General features: G+C 41.7%; 1 protein-coding gene across 3 annotated transcripts in view; it reads left to right on the forward strand.

Moving 5' to 3' along the window:
• The window catches only part of znf385b (zinc finger protein 385B), a 56,769-nt gene continuing 34,966 nt past the window's right edge, over positions 1–21,803 (forward strand). For 2 of the 3 annotated variants that reach the window (XM_069154330.1, XM_069154331.1), the window contains exons 1-3: positions 1–252; positions 20,345–20,485; positions 20,595–20,738. In XM_069154330.1, coding sequence (XP_069010431.1) covers positions 20,347–20,485; positions 20,595–20,738 — 283 coding nt within the window. In that variant the 5' untranslated portion in view covers positions 1–252; positions 20,345–20,346. The remainder of the gene's footprint in view (positions 253–20,344; positions 20,486–20,594; positions 20,739–21,803) is intronic. The other variant, XM_069154328.1, reaches the window with a different exon arrangement.

Consider the following 21,803-nt stretch of genomic DNA (forward strand, 5'->3'; position numbering starts at 1 on the left):
AGTTGACCAGTGTCCGGATACCTGATGGATGGATGGACGGACGGACGGACGGACGGACGGACGAACGGATGGATGATCGATGACTGATGAGTGAAACCCCGCGCGGACCGACACACCGGAGACACGGGTCGGCTCGGTACTGATTATCGGTGAATGATTGGCAGCTGCCAGTGAGGGAGTGAGCGGAGTTCAGCGCTGCAAAACCAACAGGACTCTACTTTCCTCATCCATCCGTCTCCTCCTCTTCCTCCGGTAAGTGACCTTCCTCCTCCTCCTCCCCCTGTTTCACCTCTTGTCCTTTTTCCGCCTTCTCCTTTTTTTCTTTATTTCTCTTTTCTTGTCCACAAACTGTGGACAGTTGAAGGTTGTCAAACGGACCGAGCAGCAGCAGCAGCAGCGGCGGCGGCGGCGGCGGCTCTAGAGCCCGCACGCACCTGAGTCGTCCGTCTTTATGTCCGGATCACTTTCAGGCTTCTTTTTCAGTCTAAAAAAAAACCAAGTCTGACTTTTTAGATCTCCGTTTCCTCAGTTTTCTGTCTGCCTTTTTGTGTCTCCTCTTATGTTTGTCCACAGTTTCTTTTTCTGTCTCTAAAATGGTTAAAATATGTTCGTCTGCGAGTCTGGAGCTACAGCGGTGCAAGAATATCATCTTTTACTTTATATTATGTTTTTTTTTTTTTTTTTTTTTAAGGAGAAGTATTCATGTCCGTGTACTAATAGCCTGTAACTGTAAACTGACAGTAAAAGTCAAATTCCTGCATTAACAAAAGGCATTAAAGTCTATTATCAAATGTATCCAAAGAAGCCTATAATGCAGAGAAATGACAGTTGTTAGTTTATGATATAGAAGGTTGAACCAAATCATTAGATTACTCACGCATTAGTGTTTAAGCAGCGTTTTGCTGCTGGTGAGGCTTTTTTAAAAAAAAAAATTTTGTCAGGCTTTATTGTCTTTATGACGCATTTATTTAGGCTACTGTTTGGTTTGTAAAAGCAGAATCGTGAGTAATGCATCTATTACAAGCACAGCGCTAACAAGTGACACCTTTGTTTTACAATCCAGACCTTTAAATGATTCATTTTAATGTAATTCAAGATGAGGAAAAGCTACAAATCGTCATATCTTAAGAATCTGAAACCAGATTTTTTTTGCATGAAAAATTACCTCATTATCTGATATCTGACTATAGTGAATGAATTGAGATTTTAGATACTGCTGGGTAGATACATGCTTTTCAAAGCATCTTATTTTAAAATATTCACGTTTTGTGAGCTGAAATTCAGTTTTTAAGTAACTAAAGTTGTCAAATGAACACAGCCGAGTAAAACGTTGACAGTATAGCAGAGTGGAAGTATGAAGTACAAGGAATGGAAACACAAACTCACATTTACGTTTATGATTTAACTCACTCACTCACTCACTCACTCACTCACTCACTCACTCACTCACTCATTCACTCTCACTCACTCACTCTCTCACTCTCTCACTCTCTCTCTCACTAACATGCTTCCCACACACTTTACAATTCAAGCAGCTGAATAAACATCGCTGTTAAAATCTTGCTTAAGTTCTAGTTTAATCTCTAATGTGAGCATTTCAGAAATTATAGTCAAATGTTTTACTTGAGTAAAAGTACTTGGTTACATTCAACTGCAAAAAAACACATTCACCTAAATGATGAAAACCTTAACTAATATTTTCAGACTGTTATCACATTTTCAATTCAAAACTTTTACCATTTCACAAAATGTAAAACTGTTGTCAAAAAAATGACTCATGAACTCTGTTTTTGAAATCCTGCCTCCTGCAACAACGTACTCATAGTTAACCTGACTTTCAACCATGTTACTTCATCAGCAACAATAATATAACTCATATTTAATGATATAACAGCGAAGAAATGTCCAGTCTGCGTAATGAGGACCTGTAACTTGAATACTTTTGTATATTTATATTTCTAATTGACCTCTCTCTGTGTTTCAATGTTTGTCAGTTCCTTCAGTTTAAAAACTGCTACGAATCACTGATTAATATATTATTTAACTGACATGAAATTTATTTGCATATATTTTAAAAACTAACTGATTGCTAAACAGGAGAATCAACTGTTTTTCCTTGTTGTACATCCTTGTAGATTTATTTGGGTATTCAGTGCGTTAATTGAACATAAGGACAATTCTGATGAGGCCACTCTTTCTTTCAGCCTCGTCCTTGTGCTTTTATACTCACTCGTATCCATTCCTATAGTTTTTAATGTAATCAAAAGGCAGGCCTCTTTTGCTTACTGTTATTTACTCCAAATTTGAATATAAACGAATTGGATTAATTTACAAAGAAACGTTTTTAAAAACTGATGTCAAACATATAAATGACGCCTTTAAATTCAGGGCTGAAGGAGGGAACAGACAGACAGACTGTTTAATCTTGTCTGTGTATCGAACAGGCTTCACTATTGTCAGATAATCCTTTACAAAGCCCCCACACACACACATACACACACACGCACGCACGCACACACACACACACACACACACACACACACACACACACACACACACACAAACGCACGCACACACACACACACACACACACACACACACACAGATAAACACGGTCTGAACCATGCAGAGTTGTGTTGTCTCTCTCTGTCATGGAGATGCTGTTAATTTTCACATAGGTGACAGTTTGAGCTGTGTGTATGTGTGTGCGTGTGTGTGTGTTAATGTGTGTGTGTGTGTGTGTGTTAATGTGTGTGTCTGTGTCTGTGTGTTGTATATTGATTCCTGAGCAGCTGGACTGTGGCGCCTCCTGCAGCTCAGACAGAAACAGATCAGGAAACTGATCATTCCTTCTGGATTCCTCCTTTCCTTTCCTTTCCTTTCCTTTCCTTTCCTTTCCTTTCCTTTCCTTTCCTTTCCTTTCCTTTCCTTTCCTTTCCTTTCCTTTCCTTTCCTTTCCTTTCCTTTCCTTTCCTTTCCTTTCCCTTCTCCCCTCTCCTATGTCCTTCCCTCCTTTCTGTTCGTTCCCTATCTTTTTTCCTTTACCTCCTTCACCTCCTTTTTTTTTTTCTTCCCCACCTCCATTTTAACTGCCTTTCCTTTGTGACCTGTAAAACTGATATTTTCAGTTATCCTATGTGAAATGAGCAAGACATCCATCCTGCTGTCTTCCTCCTTCCTTCCTTTCTTCCTTCCTTCCTTCCTTGGGGCGGCTTTTGCTCAGATGATAGAGAGGGTTTCTGACTAGTCATAAGGTTGGTGGTTCAATCTCTGGTTCCTTTTGTCCTCACTGCCAAAGTGTCCCTGGGCAAGACACTGAATCTCAATGATTGTGAAGAGCTTTGCAGACTGTTATAGAGGTAAAAGGAACTGCAGATCGTTTCCACTTCCATCCTTGTTCCTATGTTACTGCTGCTGCCTTTTGTTAGGATGTTTGTACCTTCACTTTGAGTTTAACTAACACTAATCAATCTAATTAAAGCAGCCGTCTTCGGGCCATTACTTAATACGAACCCACTATTAGACCCTTGTGATAACTGTGTGTTGTAGCAGGTTGTTAGTCAGTATTATCACTGGGATAATTAGTCGATATACAACATGTTAGAGTGTACCAACCTGAGGGGAGCCTCCTCTGGGAGGTGTTGTAGGGTTCAAGGGGAGGAGAGCGATGATAGATGGGAAGCTAAAATACCGTGTGTTCACACCGCTGGAGCTTTTCAACCAGTGGGCCGAACTACAGCAGCTTTAAACAAAGTCATGTCCTTTTTAACACACAGCTCATAAAGACAATTTAACCTGATTGTCACAATTTGTGTCAGTCAAGGTAGACCAGAAGGAAAATTGGCTTTAAAGGACAGTGTGACCAGTCTTTTTACTTTAAACGTTTAATCTCATAGATTTCATTTTAGACTGTACTAACCTGCTGTTGGACTACTAAATTACAGTTAGCAGGTACAAAACCTCTCTACTGTAACAACTTGTTATTTGATGGTACTTACCTGTTGTTAGACCGTACCCACCTGATGTTAGAGTAAACTAACCTGGGATTAGATGCTACTAACCTGAGATTATATGGTACTAAACTGAGATTATATGGTACTAACCTGAGATTAGATGGTACTAACCTGAGATTAGACGGTACTAACCTGAGATTATATGGTACTAACCTGAGATTAGACGGTACTAACCTGAGATTAGACGGTACTAACCTGAGATTAGACGGTACTAACCTGAGATTAGATGGTACTAACCTGAGATTAGATGGTACTAGCCTGAGATTAGATGGTACTAACCTGAGATTAGATGATACTACCCTGAGATTAGAAGGTACGAACCTGAGATTCGATGGTACTAGCCTGAGATTAGAAGGTACTAACCTGAGATTAAATGGTACTAGCCTGAGATTAGACCGTACTAACCTGATATTAGATACTAGCCTGAGATTACACTACACTAGTTTAGCCTGTACCAAGATACTGCACTAACCTGCTGTTAGACTTTACTCACCTGCTGTTGGGACTAACCTGCTGCTTCTGTTTACAGGGTAAAGAGTCTTCACTCATTAATTGACAGACTGCTCTAGGAGGGCGTGTTTATGTCCAAACTATGTCTGCTTTTTGTCCAGTTGTACAGTAGGTGTCCATTTATTCTACTGTAACACACTCGCTCTTCTTCTCCTCCACGCAAATCGATTTTACCTATTTATAGAGCATGACAACATTACTAAAGACGACGTTTGGGAGTGCGTGTGCCAGGACTCCAGCAGTGGGCAGATTGAGGAGCAGCATGCTGTTACGTCAGGGCAGATTAGTTTGGAAACCTGCAGAGAGAGTGCGCACACACACACACACACACACACACACACACACACACACACACACACACACACACACACACACACACACATACGCACACATAAATTGATGCAAGCCCAAATTGATATTTCTGCACCGAATCTCATCTGTGTGTGTGTGTGTGTGTGTGTGTGTGTGTGTGTGTGTGTGTGTGTGTGTGTGTGTGTGTGCTAACAGCAGACAGGTGTAACGAGCTCATTATAACAACTCTATTGTATCAGATTAGTGACATACATCAATGTTTAATTAAGATAAACATCCCAATGAATATCATTATTTATTTCTGCGTAGGGGAAATAACAATGGTTGAGAAGGTCGATACCATCACATGTACGTTATGTGAAGCCTTCAGCTGGTTAGCATAGTTTAGCGTAGAAATTAGAAACAAGGGGAAACAACTAAAAAAAAAAAATCCACCAACCAAAACCTTTATAGCTCAGTAATTATAACAATATATTTTTTGTGTGCACCAAACCAGATCAGTACGACGAGGAGAGCGTTTTTCGATCTTTACGCAAAGTTCAGGTAACCGTCTCGTAACTGAAACACACCAGAACAGCGTCGGTCTTCTCATCGTACCTCCCAGCCTCCATAAATCAAATCATTGTGAACTCATACACGAGTATTTGTGTTAAATCTGGACTCAAACTGATTATTGTTCCAATAAGTTTTTTTTTTGCTCACTCGGCAGGTTCGTCGCTGCTCGCACACTTTGTTCGCATTTTTCAACAGCGTGACACAACTGTGTTTTCCCCTCGGAGGCAGTTTTCTGTCCCTTTCGCAATAAACCTGAGAGTGCTCCAGTATTTCGTGGCTAACTCGGTGCTGCCTACAGTACAGAGCGCTAACAGCTAGCCACCTCATTACTCCCATTCTGTCGGCTGTGATTTATGGAGCTACCTGTGAGCCGCTGCACCTGCTCCACGTGTTGTCTCAGGAAGTTTTAATTAATTTCCTGTCATGTGACAAAGAGAAAGTGATGACAATAATGAAATGTGATTGGGCGATTATTATCAAAAACACAATTAGAGGCCTGTTGGCGAGCCAAGAAAGTGTGTGTGTGTGTGTGTGTGTGTGTGTGTGTGTGTGTGTGTGTGTGTGTGTGTGTGTGTGTGTGTGTGTGTGTGTGTGTGTGTGTGTGTGTGTGTAAAAAGGACAATGTGTGTAAAAAGGAACAGTTAAAAGTGTGTGTGAAAGAGAAAGAGTGTGTGTGTAAATAGGACGGCAGTGATGAAGTGTTTCCTCGTGACTCCTGTCTCTGAGGTATTACACACACACACACACACACACACACACACACACACACACACACACACACACTAAGGTTGTGAAGGTCACACTGACACACACACACACACAAACTTGTACAGTGTCTCATCAGTTGGGAGGGTGCGGGAAGTTGTCAGGGAATTTACCATTGAGACAGGCACTCAGACAATGTCCACGCTAATCCAGCTGAATCACAAAATCACGTCTATGTTCTGCATTTTCTAATTTTTCTAAAGTGCTGAAGCAAAAGATTAAAACGGCTAAATGACTTCTTGATCATCTTTTTTTATATGTTCATCACAGCCAACATGTGGGGCAGACGACCTGCTTACGCTGCTGATTATTAACTGGTTAAAAGGAGCGTTAGATCAAAAGTAATACCAGTTATAAAGAGTGTTCAGTCAAAAGTGTCGCTCCAACTCGCCATCTGATTAGTTACATCCACTGGCTTTTTTTTTTTTTTAAAGGTGTAGATTGGAGGTTGTGGATGTTCTTGGCCACTAGGGGGCAGTAGGGATGTCACGGTGCCATGACTGAAGCCTTAAAGCATCACCCTCGAGTGTAATATTGCGATTATACAAGTAACCATCTAAATAAAATATGTCAATCTAAATGTATTCATATTGTGGGGGCCATTCGCTCTCAAAATACAAAACTTTTTGTTAGTGTGATCTCCGTTTCCATGGCAACACATGAGGTATAATATAAAGTTAACAAATGAAACGCCGTCACTGCTGGTTGTATTTGTTTGAGGTTCTTAGATAAATTTTGTGTGTTTATGTAATTATTTTCCAAATGCTCCGTGACGCTGTTTGCATCCCAGCTTTTGGTTGTCTGTAACTTCTCAGTAAGAAACTTTGCTGTTATTCCCGACAATGTTCCCACAATGTTCAAACATCGGAAAAGCTTTATGTTTTGGGGACTATTCTCGGCAGTGGATTAGTCCACATTTGCTGCGTCGTGACTGCTTATGTTGGATTGAGTGAACAGTGCAACAGTGTGGCTCAGTGTTATCAGTTTTTCAGATTAATCAACTATGGAGACTTTATTTCAAAACTTTTTTTGTCCTTTAATAATCGTACAGCTTTAGTGTGGAAAGAGAACCAAGACCTGAAAGCATAAAGATTGTTTTCAGTGTAGACACGACTCTCAGTCAGTCAGAGGGACAAACAGGTTTCGTGTGTCCGCAGGAAACCTACAGAAAAATTAATCCTGTCAAACATAAAGTCACGGTGTCCTTAATGTGAACGTAATGGTTGTTCTATTTATGGAAACTGAGACACATTTTTAGTCCCGATGCCCCCGCTCCTCTGTGATGTCAGTCTGTCACTCTGTAAACTTCAGTTTGTAGCATGAAGTACCTTCAGAGAGAAGAAACTTAAACTTAAATGACCTGTTCCAGGTGTGTGTTTCTGTGTGTTTGTCTCATGTTTCTTCTTCCATTAGTTGAGTGGAGCAGCTGTTGAATGTTTGATGAATCAGCATACTGAGAAGGAAGTGATGTCACAGCCGTCCTCTCGTCTTTCGGGCGAGTTAACTGCTACTGTTCTGATATCCAGAACGTGTTGTAGTCACACTATTTGTGTGCTGAAGTTATGATTGTGATGATGATGTTCCCGTTTGTGGTACATTTGGAAGGATTGGTTGTCATTGCAGTGATAAAACCTCTGATGTGTTACGTTTACCTCACATTGTTTACATTACCTATAAATATAGTCGGTAGTTATTATGGGAACTAATACTAATAAACTAATACGATGACTCTACTGCCATTCAAATAGATCTAGGATGCTGTATTATGGCACACGCTATGCTTCTAAGGTATAATGTTTATATATTCACCTTCTTAGTTGAGTGTTTTAGCTTGGTAACATTTGATCATTCCTCTAAATTCAACCTATCGCTGAGACCGACAGGACAGTCATACATTTTGAAAACATTTTGGCTAAAAACCAAAGTATTGAACAAACAAAAATGTCCTGCGTGTAGATAGCGCTAGATGAAAACTCACCAGATCATAAACACGATACAGTCCTTCCAACAGCTGTTGAGGCATTTCAACAACAACAAAAAAACAAAACATAGGCCATCACAAATGTCAGTAGAGTTCATCCTCTGGAAATCCTGAATATCTGTACCACATTTCTTGGGAATCCATACAGAAACTGTCTAAACATTTAACGGAAACATCAGTGCTCTAAGAAAACGCCAAGCATAACCAAAGTCCGTAAGATTAATCCTCTCGGGAACATGAATCCGTCCAATAGCTGAGATGTTTAGGTTTTGGGAAAAGTTGGTTACAGACAAGATGATATTTTCATCAATATCAGCACGCTGCCATAATTATCGCAGATATTCTGAGTTGGGTCGATTGTGTCTGAGTGTCGGCACTCTCAGCCCTTTTAACAAGCTGGTTCTGCCCTGAATGTTTCTGCCTGATCTGTCTTGGTTTTTGGTTTCGAAGGCGTCGACATTGACTTAAACTTCCGGCCGGCAGATAAACTCAACCTCATCCAAATGCTGTATACATCCACCATACCTTCTTGAGCTGATAAGGGCCACTGGGGGGACATCGAACCTATCCCAGCATGCACTGCGCTAGAGATACGATATCACTGTAGATGTAATCAAAGATATGTCCCTCAGTCTGATTCCTTGTTTAGTCTCCTGCTACACAGATACTTTTAAAAGGCTTGACTCGAAAAGACTGTTGTTCAAACATTTCGACACTCTGAAAGTCCTGCCTGAAGCTTTCTGAAGGAAAATTTTCAGTTTCACAAAACCGAAGAACGTCCGCGGTGTGTGTTACTCGGAGGAAACCACTTACGTTAAATCACCTGATCCTGAAAGCAAAGTACTCTATTACGGCTCCTACTATCACTGCTTCATGTAATAAAACTGCTTCTAGTGCTGCGTGATGAAAAAGAGGAGTTTTAAAGTGCACTTACTCTAAAAGCAGGATTTATGGGTGATGTAAGAGATCAGCATGACTCCTGCCGTAAATACATGTGTTTAAAGTAGGTTTTGATTTATAGTTCAGGACTAGATTTCTCCCTTTGACACCTCCAACACAACACTAAACAAACCGTACCTTATCAGGCTAATTAGACTCCCTGCATTAACTGCATTTAGATTTCTACTTCGACTCTGTCATGCAGAGAAATAGTAATAACCCAACGCAATATGGGACCACTACATGAAATATGATGTATTTGTGTTTTATGTGTCATCATGCAACAGTTTTTATGAGCTTTTTTTCCCCATTTGTGCATGAAAGAACCACCTGAAATTTTAAGAAAAGTTAATAAAAAATAGTTTTATGCTTAGATTAGTCGTAAAATTTATGTATCAATAAAAAAAAAAACTGCAAAATAAGTCCAATAACTCAATAAATCATTGCATAGATGAAGCATGTGACTTCAACTGCCACTGAAGAAATTCAAATTGAAAGTTTGATGGCACCTTACAGGAGAATTGATGCTACCATCTGTTAATTTTAGTGAACTCCTGATATTCAAATAATACAGTTGTAGATGACAAACATTATTTACATTGACTTGCTGAATTTCTAGAAAGGTTGGTGAAATTTGTGCCACATTTGGGTGGAGATTGGAGAGAACGGGTTTCTAGAAGAAATATTTGAGTCACGATTTTAATGTTGTCATTTCTGACTTGCTTCATGTTGTTTCCTGTTTCTGCTGGCATCAGAAACTAGTAGGAGTAAAGACCAACAGTCCAAGCTGACCAATCACAGTTCTCGCTGTCCCCATGTCGTATGTCTGTAGCTGCTAAAGCCCTGGGGAGGTGCCGTGATGTCAAATCAAGTCATCATAAATAGAATAGTGGATGGGTCTATGGGGCACAGGCAGAGGAGGCCAAGGGGTCAAGGGTCAAGGGCGCCCCCTTTGGCTGTATTTTATATACTGTGTTGTAGTGTTTATTATAATATGTCCACAGATGAGTGTCAGTGTGGATCTGCTTTGACAGGAGCTTTATTCAGACAGCCTCTCTTCATCTTCACTGTGAACAACATGCTGAAGTTCAGCTGCAGTTTTTCAACCAACAGCAGCGTCTGAATGTTTTGCTTCACCTGAAAACGACAGAGACAACAAACACAAAACAACCTCAAAATGACACAAAGACATTAAAATAGACAAAAAACAAGCACAAAGAGACCAGAAACAGACTACAAAGAGACTCAAAACGACTACAGACTCCAAAAAAAACCTACAGACTCAAAATGACTAGACTCAAAAAAAAAAACCTACAGTCTTAAACAAACTACAGACTCAAAACGACTTCAGACTCAGACAAACTAGACTCAAACAAACTAGACTCAAACAAACTACAGACTCAAAACGACTACAGACTCAAAACTACAACAGATTTAAAAGTGACTACACTCAAAACAAGTACAGACTCATAATGAATACAGACTCTAAATAACTACTAAGAGACACAAAACAACCACAGAGCGGCTACAGAGCAGAATAAAAGGACTGCAGAATGACACAATGACACCAAAAGAGATGAAAAACAAACACAAAGAGACACAAAGTGGCTTCAGAGACAAAATGGCTGCAGTCTCAAAACGACTCCAAACACGCACAAAAAAAACCCTCAAAGAGACGAAAAGAGATGCACAACAACTACAACCAGACACAGCTCAAGCAAACATGGTGTGTTTAGGGTCTCAGTGTGTGTGTGTGTGTGGGGGGTCTTGCTCTTATGTGAAAGGGGGTCTTTACATGCTTGTGCCCAAGGCCTCACCATGAGGCATGAGATGCTGCCAGCCTTTGAGTTTAGATTAGTCTGACACGTATGCTTTTTTCCCAAACGTCAACGACAAACGTCCACGCTCAAACGCTTAGAAGTGTGTCTCTTGTGCACACTGCTGTTCACACACACACACACACACACACACACACACACACACACACACACACACACACACACACACACACACACACACACACACACACACACACACACACACACAATTGTGGGGAGGTCAGAGGTCAGAAGAGTTTTTTTCCTAAAGGGACACTTCAGCAGTGAGGGGGAGAAGTCAGACGACTGTCAGTAGATGCTCAGAAGACTGCGAGTGGTAATCTCTATTATTAGAGCACAGATTATACGAATTGAGCTACAACTACCACACACACAGATACACACACTTGCACACACACCAACACACACATACACTTATCTGTGGATTATAATCCCAATCCCACAATCCCCTTCTGGCTCAACCAATCATGTCCCACCAAATCCTGCACAGCCTGCTGGGTAACCTACATGCAGTAGGCTATATACGCATTTATATGTGTATGTCTGTGTGTGTATATGTGTGTGTGTGGTCATCCCTGACCGTGTGTAATAGAGGAACATCTGGTTTATCTCTGTGATTCTGAAGTTTCCTGTTCAGGCAGGAAACAGAATTACTTGCACATTTTCACATTAATTCCAAATGATTTGACATTTTTCACAATTATTTGGACACACACACACACACACACACACACACACACACACACACACACACACACACACACACACACACACACACACACACACACACACACACACACACACACACACGAATGTCTTCAATTGAGCTTTTAATCATGTTCTGCTTCTTCAGGTCAAAGTCTATGTTTGTCCTTTTGGAAAAAGGTTTGCAACGATTGGACGTTACAGTTAAATGTTTGGGGCCTGCTGGCTGTCTGATGGTATAAATAATAACTCTCCATCAGTGTTAATCTAATCGATGAAACCTATGATGAAAAGTGTGTCTGAAGACCATAATGAAATGTTTAAAAACATTTTTTTTTATCTGGACTATATATGTCTGTTTTATTCCGTGACCTGCAGCTCCTGATCAGTAAAAGTTTCCTCTTCCTCCCAAAGTGTCTCCTCTTCAGTGGGACTCTGTTTGACCTGCTGCACTGCATTTAATAAGAAGCTCCTTACATAATGTTATGTGTCTGTCAGTAATGTTGTCTGACTTTACTGGGTCTTGGGGAAAAAAAGTATTTATGCACTAAAACCAGCTACAAATTACACCATGTAACATCTGCACATAGACATTAAAAACATGAGGAGTCTGATGTCCTCATTAATGCTGATTAATGTATCATTGAGTCAAAGGATGTCACTGTTGTATCTCCTCTTCTTCCTCTGAGTGCAGTGGTCGGTGGAGACACTGAGGTGGTTCATTCGTGACGGGCGACATCGGGTCTCCGGTGCCTTTGTTAGCGGTAGCAGTCACCAGTTCAGTCCTGGATTTTAGTGTGAAAGTGGAGTTTCACCTTGAGCAGTAAGTGTCAGGTCCTGATGGAGCAGAGCAGCTATTTAAAGACGGAACTGAAGTCACCGTGTCCTGAATGAAGGTTGGACAGACCGAGCGACCTCACGGTGCCTCCTGCTCTGTGTGTGTGTGTGTGTGTGTGTGTGTGTGTGTGTGTGTGTGTGTGTGTGTGTGTGTGTGTGTGTGTGTGTGTGTGTGTGTGTGTGTGTGTGTGTGTGTGTGTGTGTGTGTGTGTGTGATCCCTGCTGCAGTATGTAAACCATACAACATGATGTCGGTCGTACACACAAGAGGATTAAAATTAACGCAAACACGCTCTACATTGCTTTCTGGTCATCATCCATATTTAATCCCTGATTCCAGCAAACCTGTCTGACAGCGAGAGAAACGGACGGGAATCACTCATCAATAATCAATAAAAAAACAATCAAATTGATTTAAATTAAAGGAGTCCAATGTAACATCATAAATCAGGAGATACAGATCCGACACTAACAGTTTTTTTTAGATGCATTTTTCTCGAACTGTCAAACAGTCTTAGAATATAATTACAAACAGTAAAATGCTGGATTAGAGCTACATCAGCTATATATGTTGGTCACAATTCAAAAACAAATACAAAATAATTTGTATCGAGATTCATTTTTGTGTTTATATATCAGATATTTTAAATATCTGTGCCGGCCTCAAACATTATTACTGGATAATATGCGGCACCATGTCCTGTGAATGTGTGCAGGGAATTTGAATCCAGCGCAGGAACGGTGGACTCCACCACTAATAATAACAACTGCAGTACAGTGACGTCATTACTGAAACTAAGTATATCAGGTGATATTGCCATCCACCTGAAACATGAAGGGAACAGAAAGAAGTAGCAGGAAGCCAAATCTGGAGAGTAGGACTATGGGGAGCGATAGTTGTGTTGTTGCGGGCCAGAAACTTTGTTTTCAATGTGCTGTGAGCTGTGAACAGTGTGTTGTTATGTTAGAGAACTAAAGTGCCATTGCGCCATAATTCAGGTCTTTGTACTGAAAGTTTTCTCTTCAGACGCCTAAGAACATCACAGCTGAACTCAGTGTTTAGAGTCTTGCCTCTGTGGGGGAAGAATTCATAGTGCACATCTGCTGCAATAACAAAGAAAACCTCCTGAGCTGATTGCAGTTTCTTCGGTCTTACACAGTGACGTTCTCTGCCCTAGTCCTTGTTGAGCAATTTCACTCTGTGTTTTCCCTTTTTGACTGTTTCCTGCTGCCCAGCCAAGCAGTAAATAAAACAGCCCTTGCTCTGCTTTAATCACCATGTTGGATGAAGGTGACCACATACAGATTCTACCCAGTTCTAGAATGCATAGAAGCACATACAGGACTGTAGAAACTCTGAATTGGCCCTTTCAGCTCACAACACTGACTGCCGATTGTTGAAGAAGTGACAATAGGCAGAAATAGAATCAAATATGTGGGGTGATGAATGTAAACATACTCAGGCAAAGAGGGAAACAAGGAGGTCACAGTTCGACAAAGTGGAAGAAGCATTTCAACAGCTTTTTAATGTTTAGAAACAACCTCGATAGAAACGTGAGCACGTGGACGGGGAACAGACAGACTGCAGGCTGCTTTTCATCTGACTGCGTGTTGACTTTTATTACTCGTGTTATGGGACCACACATTTGTTTCCACGGTCACATTGTGGGGACTTTTGAGGACAAAAAGAAAGTCCAAATCAAGTAAATTATTGGATTTTAGGATGAAAACTTTGGTCAATGTTTAGAGTCAAACTCTAGGAAATCAATTGAACGTGTAACGTCCTCTGAAGTGATGGAAACATGACTGTGTGTGTGTGTGTGTGTTAGGACCGACCACAGTTACATCACCAGTTGTGTTGTTACAACACAGTATTCCCATGACAACCAGCAAACAGACACACAGAAGCCCTCTACCGTCTGCGAACCCATCGTTCCACCTTTTTTTTTTTACCGTCACTCTGCACTCGCCTTGTTTTCGTCTCTTCTTCGATTTATTTTCCAAATGAGAAATCCTCTGTCATTTTAAGGAAACTATCACAATGGACAATATCTTAAAATGCAAAACTAGAAAATGATCCTGAGAAGAAAAAACTAGAAGAATTCACAGTGTTTCATTGTTTAACGACACATCTTATAAATTATGATTATTTAATGAATAAACTTGAAAAATATAGTCCTTGTAGGGAGTTTTCACTACGTCTTGCAATTAAGAAGCAACATGAAGATTATAGTAAAGCTTACACAAGTTCCCACAAGTTCTCCTCTGAGACATTTTTAAGGTTAATATAGTCAAACCTCAGCTGATTCCTGGGTCACTGTCTGGAGGAGGGAGGAAGCGTAATTATCTGAATGGAGATCGTGTTATGTGTCCTCGGGGCGTCTTCAGGTTTCGGCCTCCTGCGGGTCTCCAGGTTCACTGCCGCCTGAACGTGAGCTCATTAAACTGCTGTTCGAGCCGCTGCGTTTTTTTTATAGGATGCTGTTTATATTTACTTGATATCTTTTTCCAACCTAATTCCTGCAGGTGCATTGAATTCACAATGCAGCAGTGAGTGATGTATACGAGGTGACTGGAGCCCAGCAGAGCCGGTCGTCCATTAGTCACGGGGTTGGAGGTTTGATCTCCTCCTGTCCACACGTTCTTGGCGAAGATACTGAAACTCAAATCGCTCCCGGTGGTCCGATAAGTAGCTCGCTGCCGTCGGTGTGTGAATAGATGAATGACTTTGGATGAAAGCATTTACACTGAGAAACAATTCTATGGACTGACAACACGTACCCGAACAAAGCAACTGGATACAAAAACACAGTTAAGTGCATGACTTTCAGTTTTTTATTACAGGTCATGTTGCATGTTTCAGACTTTATTGTCATGTAAGTAGTTTTGTTTTGGAAGGAAATTGTGATTCTGTCCCCCCCCCCCCCCCCCCCCCCCCCCTGAATTCAGCCTATCAGGTAGTTCTTCCTCCCAACAAGCTCCATAAATCCGATGTTTACCTCCTTGTTTCGGGTCAGAATTGACTTTCAACTTTGAGCTTGGAGATGAAATGGTTTGCTGAGATTTGACATTGTGAAGCCTATTGGAGGTCACATACTCTGCCTGCAGGGAAGCTATGCCTTAGAAGAGGAAACAAGGCTCGATCAGATATTCTGGAGACAAACTGGTTTATTAAACTGGTTGCATTTTATTTGACCTATTGCTGGTTCTGAACAAGATACATTTATGGGAAAAACAGATGGAATTTTTTTTTCTGCAGAAACATGTCAGTGTGTGTATGTCTAATGTACTGTATATTGTTAGAGACATGCCTTACCTCTAAGGGAAAAGCAGCAGTATCTTTACCGTAGAATTTTCTTTACAATTGTTGAATATATTGTAATATAACAATCCATTGATATATTTGAAAAACATACAATCCACTTACTTCTGATCCTGGAATGTCAAATTCCTGCAGGGACCAACATCAAGCTGTATCTAGTAGTTTGTTTCAACATCTCTGTTGCTGCTGGCCACTGCTCTGTGTGTGTGTGCGCGTGCGTGTGCGTGTGCGTGTGTGTGTGTGTGTGTGTATGTGTGTGTGTGTGTGTGTGTGTGAGAGAGAGTCTTTGACCATTGTTATTACAGCTACTTCCCTCAGGGTAAGAGAAAGCCACTCTCGGACCTCTCTGTCTTTTCACATCTCCATTAGTTTCTTTGTCCTGTCGTCCCCTTAGGTTGCTGTGTGTGTGTGTGTGTGTGTGTGTGTGTTTGTGTGTCTCTGTCTCTCTCTCTGTGTCTCTGTGTGTGTATGTGTGTGTTTGCAGCGACATACTTAAGTGCGCCCCATGTCTTTATCTTTAACACCATCAGGACTCTATGAGTTTTTCGACCAATGAGCGAGCGTTTGTCTGCTCGCTGCCACAAAAAAACAGTGTGAGCATGAAAAGATATTTGATGGGGGAAACCCTTTTTCTCCATGTTTAGTGATTTCCTGTGTTGTCATATAAGTCGAAGGGCGTTTAAAAAAATAAAAATAAATAAATAACTCTTCAGACCAGAATTACGGCCCATAAAAGATTTCATACGCTGCTGAACAATAACACACATGCCTGGTAGATCTTGAAAAGTTGACATACATTTTAGACATGAAAGTTTTTTTTTACCCGACAACAAATAGTAACAGTTGTGTTTTGCGTGGAGCTCACATTAGCCAGACTAGATTAAACATTTTCTACAGTAAAATGCTTTGTTAATGATGGTTTTTCATTTTGAGGCGTTTAAAGTCTTATCTGCATGTCCACCGGATATCCGCTGCATCTTCTACATCCTTCTATCAAAACATACTGTTTGTGTTTTGAGCAAGCGGCAACCAGCAGTGACGTCACCCACTGGGTTTGTCATGTTGCTGTTGTTGTTGGTGTTGTTATGAAGCCTCAAGTTCAGATTTTGGCCATAGCCATTGAGTCCCGAGCAGTTTGGAGCCAGAAGTGACCACGCGCTGATTGGAAACCCGAGCGATACTACGATCCGCCTACGACCTATGTCCCGTAACCTGACTGCACCACAGGCCTGTCAATCAAACAGGCACGTCCACACACATACCTTTTTGAGGACTATTTTATAATTAAAGATAGTATTATTTTCAGAAAATGAATACGAAGGAGTGAATTTTGCCAACAACACCCAAATTACTTGTGGGAAAATTTACTCCCATTCAGCTTCTTCATGAGAGAAAATCAATGGGAGTCTATGGAGCCGGAGGCTTTTTGGAGCCGACCTCCAATGGCACTCGGTTGTATTGCAGCTTGAGGCACTTTTATTAGCCTCACTTTTCAGACCTGGAAGCTTCATCCACTTTTATATACAGTCTGCTATTGAGAGGTCAATGAGTAAATCGATGCTCTTAGGTGAATCTGTATGACACAAGCCTGGTGTTCCTTAAAGTCATCCAGTTCAAGCCATGAAACAAACAGCAATGTTGGTCGTTACTTTTGTTGGTGAATTTGTAATCCATAGACGTTTTTTTATCTCATCAAACTTTCCCAGAGCCCTGAAAAGTGAGTTTTATCTGAGTGACTTTATTCCAACGTAAAGTTTATGGGTTGAGTGGGAATGTCGGAGCGGGGCGAGCGAGGAGAGCGAGCGAAACTCTGATGTTTACGTGCAGTCGGCCGCACTGACAAAATACTCGCTGTCAGCTGAACAATTTTCATTCAAAGACCGGGTGCCATGTTTAAATACCCGGCTGTCCCCAATGTCAGTCCTACACCCCTGGATTTAGTTGTTGCCCTCTACTGGCCCAGAGGTGAATCATCGTAGTTATCATATAAGATGATGGACTTCATTTCACCATGACATGAGAGAAATGGAGATGAAGGTGAAACTCATGTTTAAAATGATGGAAACATTGATTGTTCAGGTGTTGTTCCTCTACAGTCAGAAATCATATTGCTGCGTGTGTGCGTGTGTGAGAGTGTGATTATAACCCACAGCTGGCCTCTCTGATTACTGACTGCCTGGCCAGCCCGGATTAGACTCACTAGAAACACACACACACACACACACACACACACACACACACACACACACACACACACACACATTAAAAAAGGTAAATACTCACATTTCATTTCATTTTGATCTTGAGCACTCAGTTCACTTACTTATTTTTTCTTTGTCTGTGTCTTACTGTGTGTATGTGAAAGTGTGTGTGATTGTGTGTGCACGTGTTTACCTGTGTGTGTGTGTGTGTGTGTGTGTGTGTGTGTGTGTGTGTGTGTGTGTTTGTGTGTGTGTAATTCCCAGCTCAATAGAGCAGATATATTTAATCCTTCCCTCGTTGAAGCTGATGTCAGCATCAGCTGGATCTGCGTGTGTGTGTGTGTGTGTGTGCGCGCGTGCATGTGCGTGCGTGCGTGTGTGTCTGTGTGTGCGTGCGTGCGTGCGTGTGTGTGTGCGTGCGTGTGTGTGTGTGTGCAGTTTGTAGCTAATTCATCACTGAGGCAGATTAACCAGCTGTCTGCAGAACATAAAGTTGACTACCAACAACCAGCTGGAGGAGAGAGAGAGTCATGAAGTGTCTCCTGGATAACTGAACCGTACTAAATGTTCATCTTGTGAAGACAAACGTTTCACCATCCTACACAACATGTCACATGTTTCAGTTTGTTTTGGTTTATGTCTCTGAATTAGTGCCATATTGTGTTTATGCAAATATCGGAACGGACTCGTCTCTTTCTGCTGTTGTCGAGGGCTTATGGGAAATGCTGTTATTTTAAGGCTGCTAAAACTGAAAAGTTGCCAACCTTATGTCAGCACATCAGATGATACAGTTTTGTTGATATTTATGTCATTATAAAGTGTCAATGAGATTTTGAATGAGATGAATAGAAAATTCTGGTTTCACTTCAGCTCTTCAGCAATCAGGAGCAACACGCCGCACCATAATGGTTGTACAGGAGACTCATGGGCACCATGACAACAGCGCGTTGATGGTGCAGACATTGATTTGCTCTGCGATGCCTTACAGCCACCAGCAGCTGCTATATACCATCGTATGAAATTAAGCATTTCCTTTTTTTTGTGCGAATGATGCCTTAATGAGCTGATTTCAATCTGATCCAAATCCCTGAAGTGGATGGAAGTACTGTATGTATACGGTCGTAATGGTTGTCATGGCGTTAAACTGAATCTGAATGAATGGATGTGTGCGCCCTGTGTGTCCTGTCACAGGTCATGTGACTTGGCAGAGCTGATGGGACAACAGATGGACAGTCATAGCCTGACCTACGCACACACACACACACACACACACACACACACACACACACACACACACACACACACACACACACACACACACGCATATGTCTTCCTTCCCTTCTCCTCTTACTCATTACTTCATCACTCTCCCTGTGGGCGTTCGATACTTCACACTCCGCATCCGGTGTCATTCAGGCCTCACTCCTGTCCGCCCGTCTGTCCCTCACTGAGTGACTACTTTCAGGACATGTGGATCTTCAGTGTCATGTTCACACTGCAGCTGTGTGGGATCAATGTTGTTTGCCATTTAGACTCACCGGAGCGCTTTCAGTGTTACTTCGTGTTGTTTTTCAGGGTTTCTCTGCCAAATATCTATCCAATCAGCTACAATAGCACAGCTACAATTGGACTATTCAGCTCTTCAAGCAAAGGTCAACAATGTCAAAGCAGTTTGCTAGTGGCTGCAAATTTATGCATCACAGCCATAGACAGTGGATGTAGCTTCCAGGTCTGAAAAGTGAGGCCAATGCAGAGGTGTATTAAACCGCGATACCACTGAGGGCCGCCAGGCTCCAAAAAGCCTTGATAAACTCCCTTTTAACTTTTTGCCTCAAAGAGAGGGGTGGGGCGTGTCTGTTTGATTGACAGGCCTGTGGTGCAGTCAGGTTTTTGCTGTCAGTCAGATTTAATCAGACCCAACCCTCACTCCTCCCCAGTCTGTCCAAATACGGTCACTTCTGGCACCAAAATAGCAAAATGGCGACAGACAGAATCCGAACTTGAGGCTTCACAACGGTAGTTAACAAAAACTATGACTAACGTCATGGTTGGTTGCCGCTTAACCACAACCTACCAACGTTGAACTCATAGATCACTCAGATTTGGTTCCGATTTTCTATATTTATTTCCTTTATTTTGAACCTCAGGGCTGCCTGATCGGTCCAGCCTTCATCAAACCTTTTTGTGAACACGGTTTCCAGACTACAATCACGTTGAAGACGGATGCTGTGAACAATAGTTGGGCAGAGACAGACTATCTCTGTGCCGCTTTTTAGAAAAATGCTTTTTTTACATGAACTGAATATGGATGTCCAACAACACCAGCTTCCTTTATGTCTGCTTTTCTTGTTCCACTTCTTCCTCAGGGATGAAGACTCCTCTCAGCCCCTCCCAGCTCCTGGAGAGTGGGCAGATCTTTGCCTTTGGAGGGATGTGTCCAGAGCTGATGGAAACGCCGACACCTACAACCCTCAGCTTCTCTGTGCAGCCGACTCCATCATCCTCCGGTGACCGACATTTCCTATGATCAGTGATCTTTTATATCTCCTGCATTGCGAAACAATTCCTGTAGTTTTCTCCTTTAGGTCAGACTCACCCTCTCTGTTTTTGTCTCAGGTCAGAGTGGAGCCTACTCGCTGTGTGAGGTGTGCAACCTACAGCTGACCTCGGCTGCTCAGGCCCAGCTGCACTACAACGGCAGGTCTCACCTCCGGAGAGTGAGACAGCTCCGGGCTGGAGAGACCGAACAGCAGGCAGCAGGTACATTAATACGGTATTGCTGTGACTGTCGTAGTAGTCACAATAGTATATGAGTGAGTAAATACTCCAAAAAGCCTGTGAGGTAGTAATAAGATTAGTAAAATAGCATGAACAGAGCTACATAGACCCAAAAAAAAGAGTTAAGTAAAGATTAAAATAAAGAAACAACTAAATAATTAATAGAATAATCTGTAACATGAGTAAAAGCAATATAGCAGCAGTAGTTGTTGCAGTAAAAGTCACAGAAACAGTAACAGCAGCCTTAGTAGTAGTCTACATCCACACCAAATCAGACAAAATCAGAGTTATAGTGATTTTTGCTGCAGGAGCAGGGACCATAACGGTACAAAAAACAAAAATGCATCTGTCGTACAGCGAGACGTTAAACCAGAATCAACTTTCAGCAAAACAAAATCTAATGTCAAGCCATCGATCAGACCAGAAGACGCCCACAGGAGGAGATTTAGCCCTGTGGACCGGTTTAAAACTCACTCTAACAACAGGCCTCATATTCTGTTTATTTATTGAAAGTAAATGTGTTTTTTGTAATCTGTCAATGCAGTCAAACTATAACTCTCAGGACCCATCAATACTTGCGGCAGGATCTCTAGAAAATATTGACTTCCATATATGTTCCACTTGAGACTTATAGCACACACGTCCTTATTGTTTATTAGTTTAAAAAAAAAATCTGTTGGGTTCGGAGGTTAAAACTTTTCATCTTCCTCTCTTTTGTTGTGATGACGGCTGGCAAACAGAATTTATGGTGCATTAAACTGTTTGTGTTGGCTGGGATGTCATGTGACCTGACTGCTGATGGGCAGTCAGGTCACATGCGAGGTCACTGTCACACACACACACACACACACACACACACACACACACACACACAAACAGACAGTCAGTCGGTCACACCCACACATGCACACACTTCGGCGACCGTCTGGATTGAGGTCGGCGGTTTAAAGGTCGCAATGTGACGTCAGACGAATGGGCCGCGCAGTGGCACGCCCACGCCTCCGCACCACCCTGCGGGAAGGTGCCGCCCTGCCTTATTTGGTGTAA

This window comes from Embiotoca jacksoni, unplaced genomic scaffold, assembly GCF_022577435.1.
Source record: "Embiotoca jacksoni isolate LCO1_2020_lvr unplaced genomic scaffold, fEmbJac1.0.p SCAF_2, whole genome shotgun sequence".
Taxonomy (NCBI): Eukaryota; Metazoa; Chordata; class Actinopteri; family Embiotocidae; genus Embiotoca; species Embiotoca jacksoni.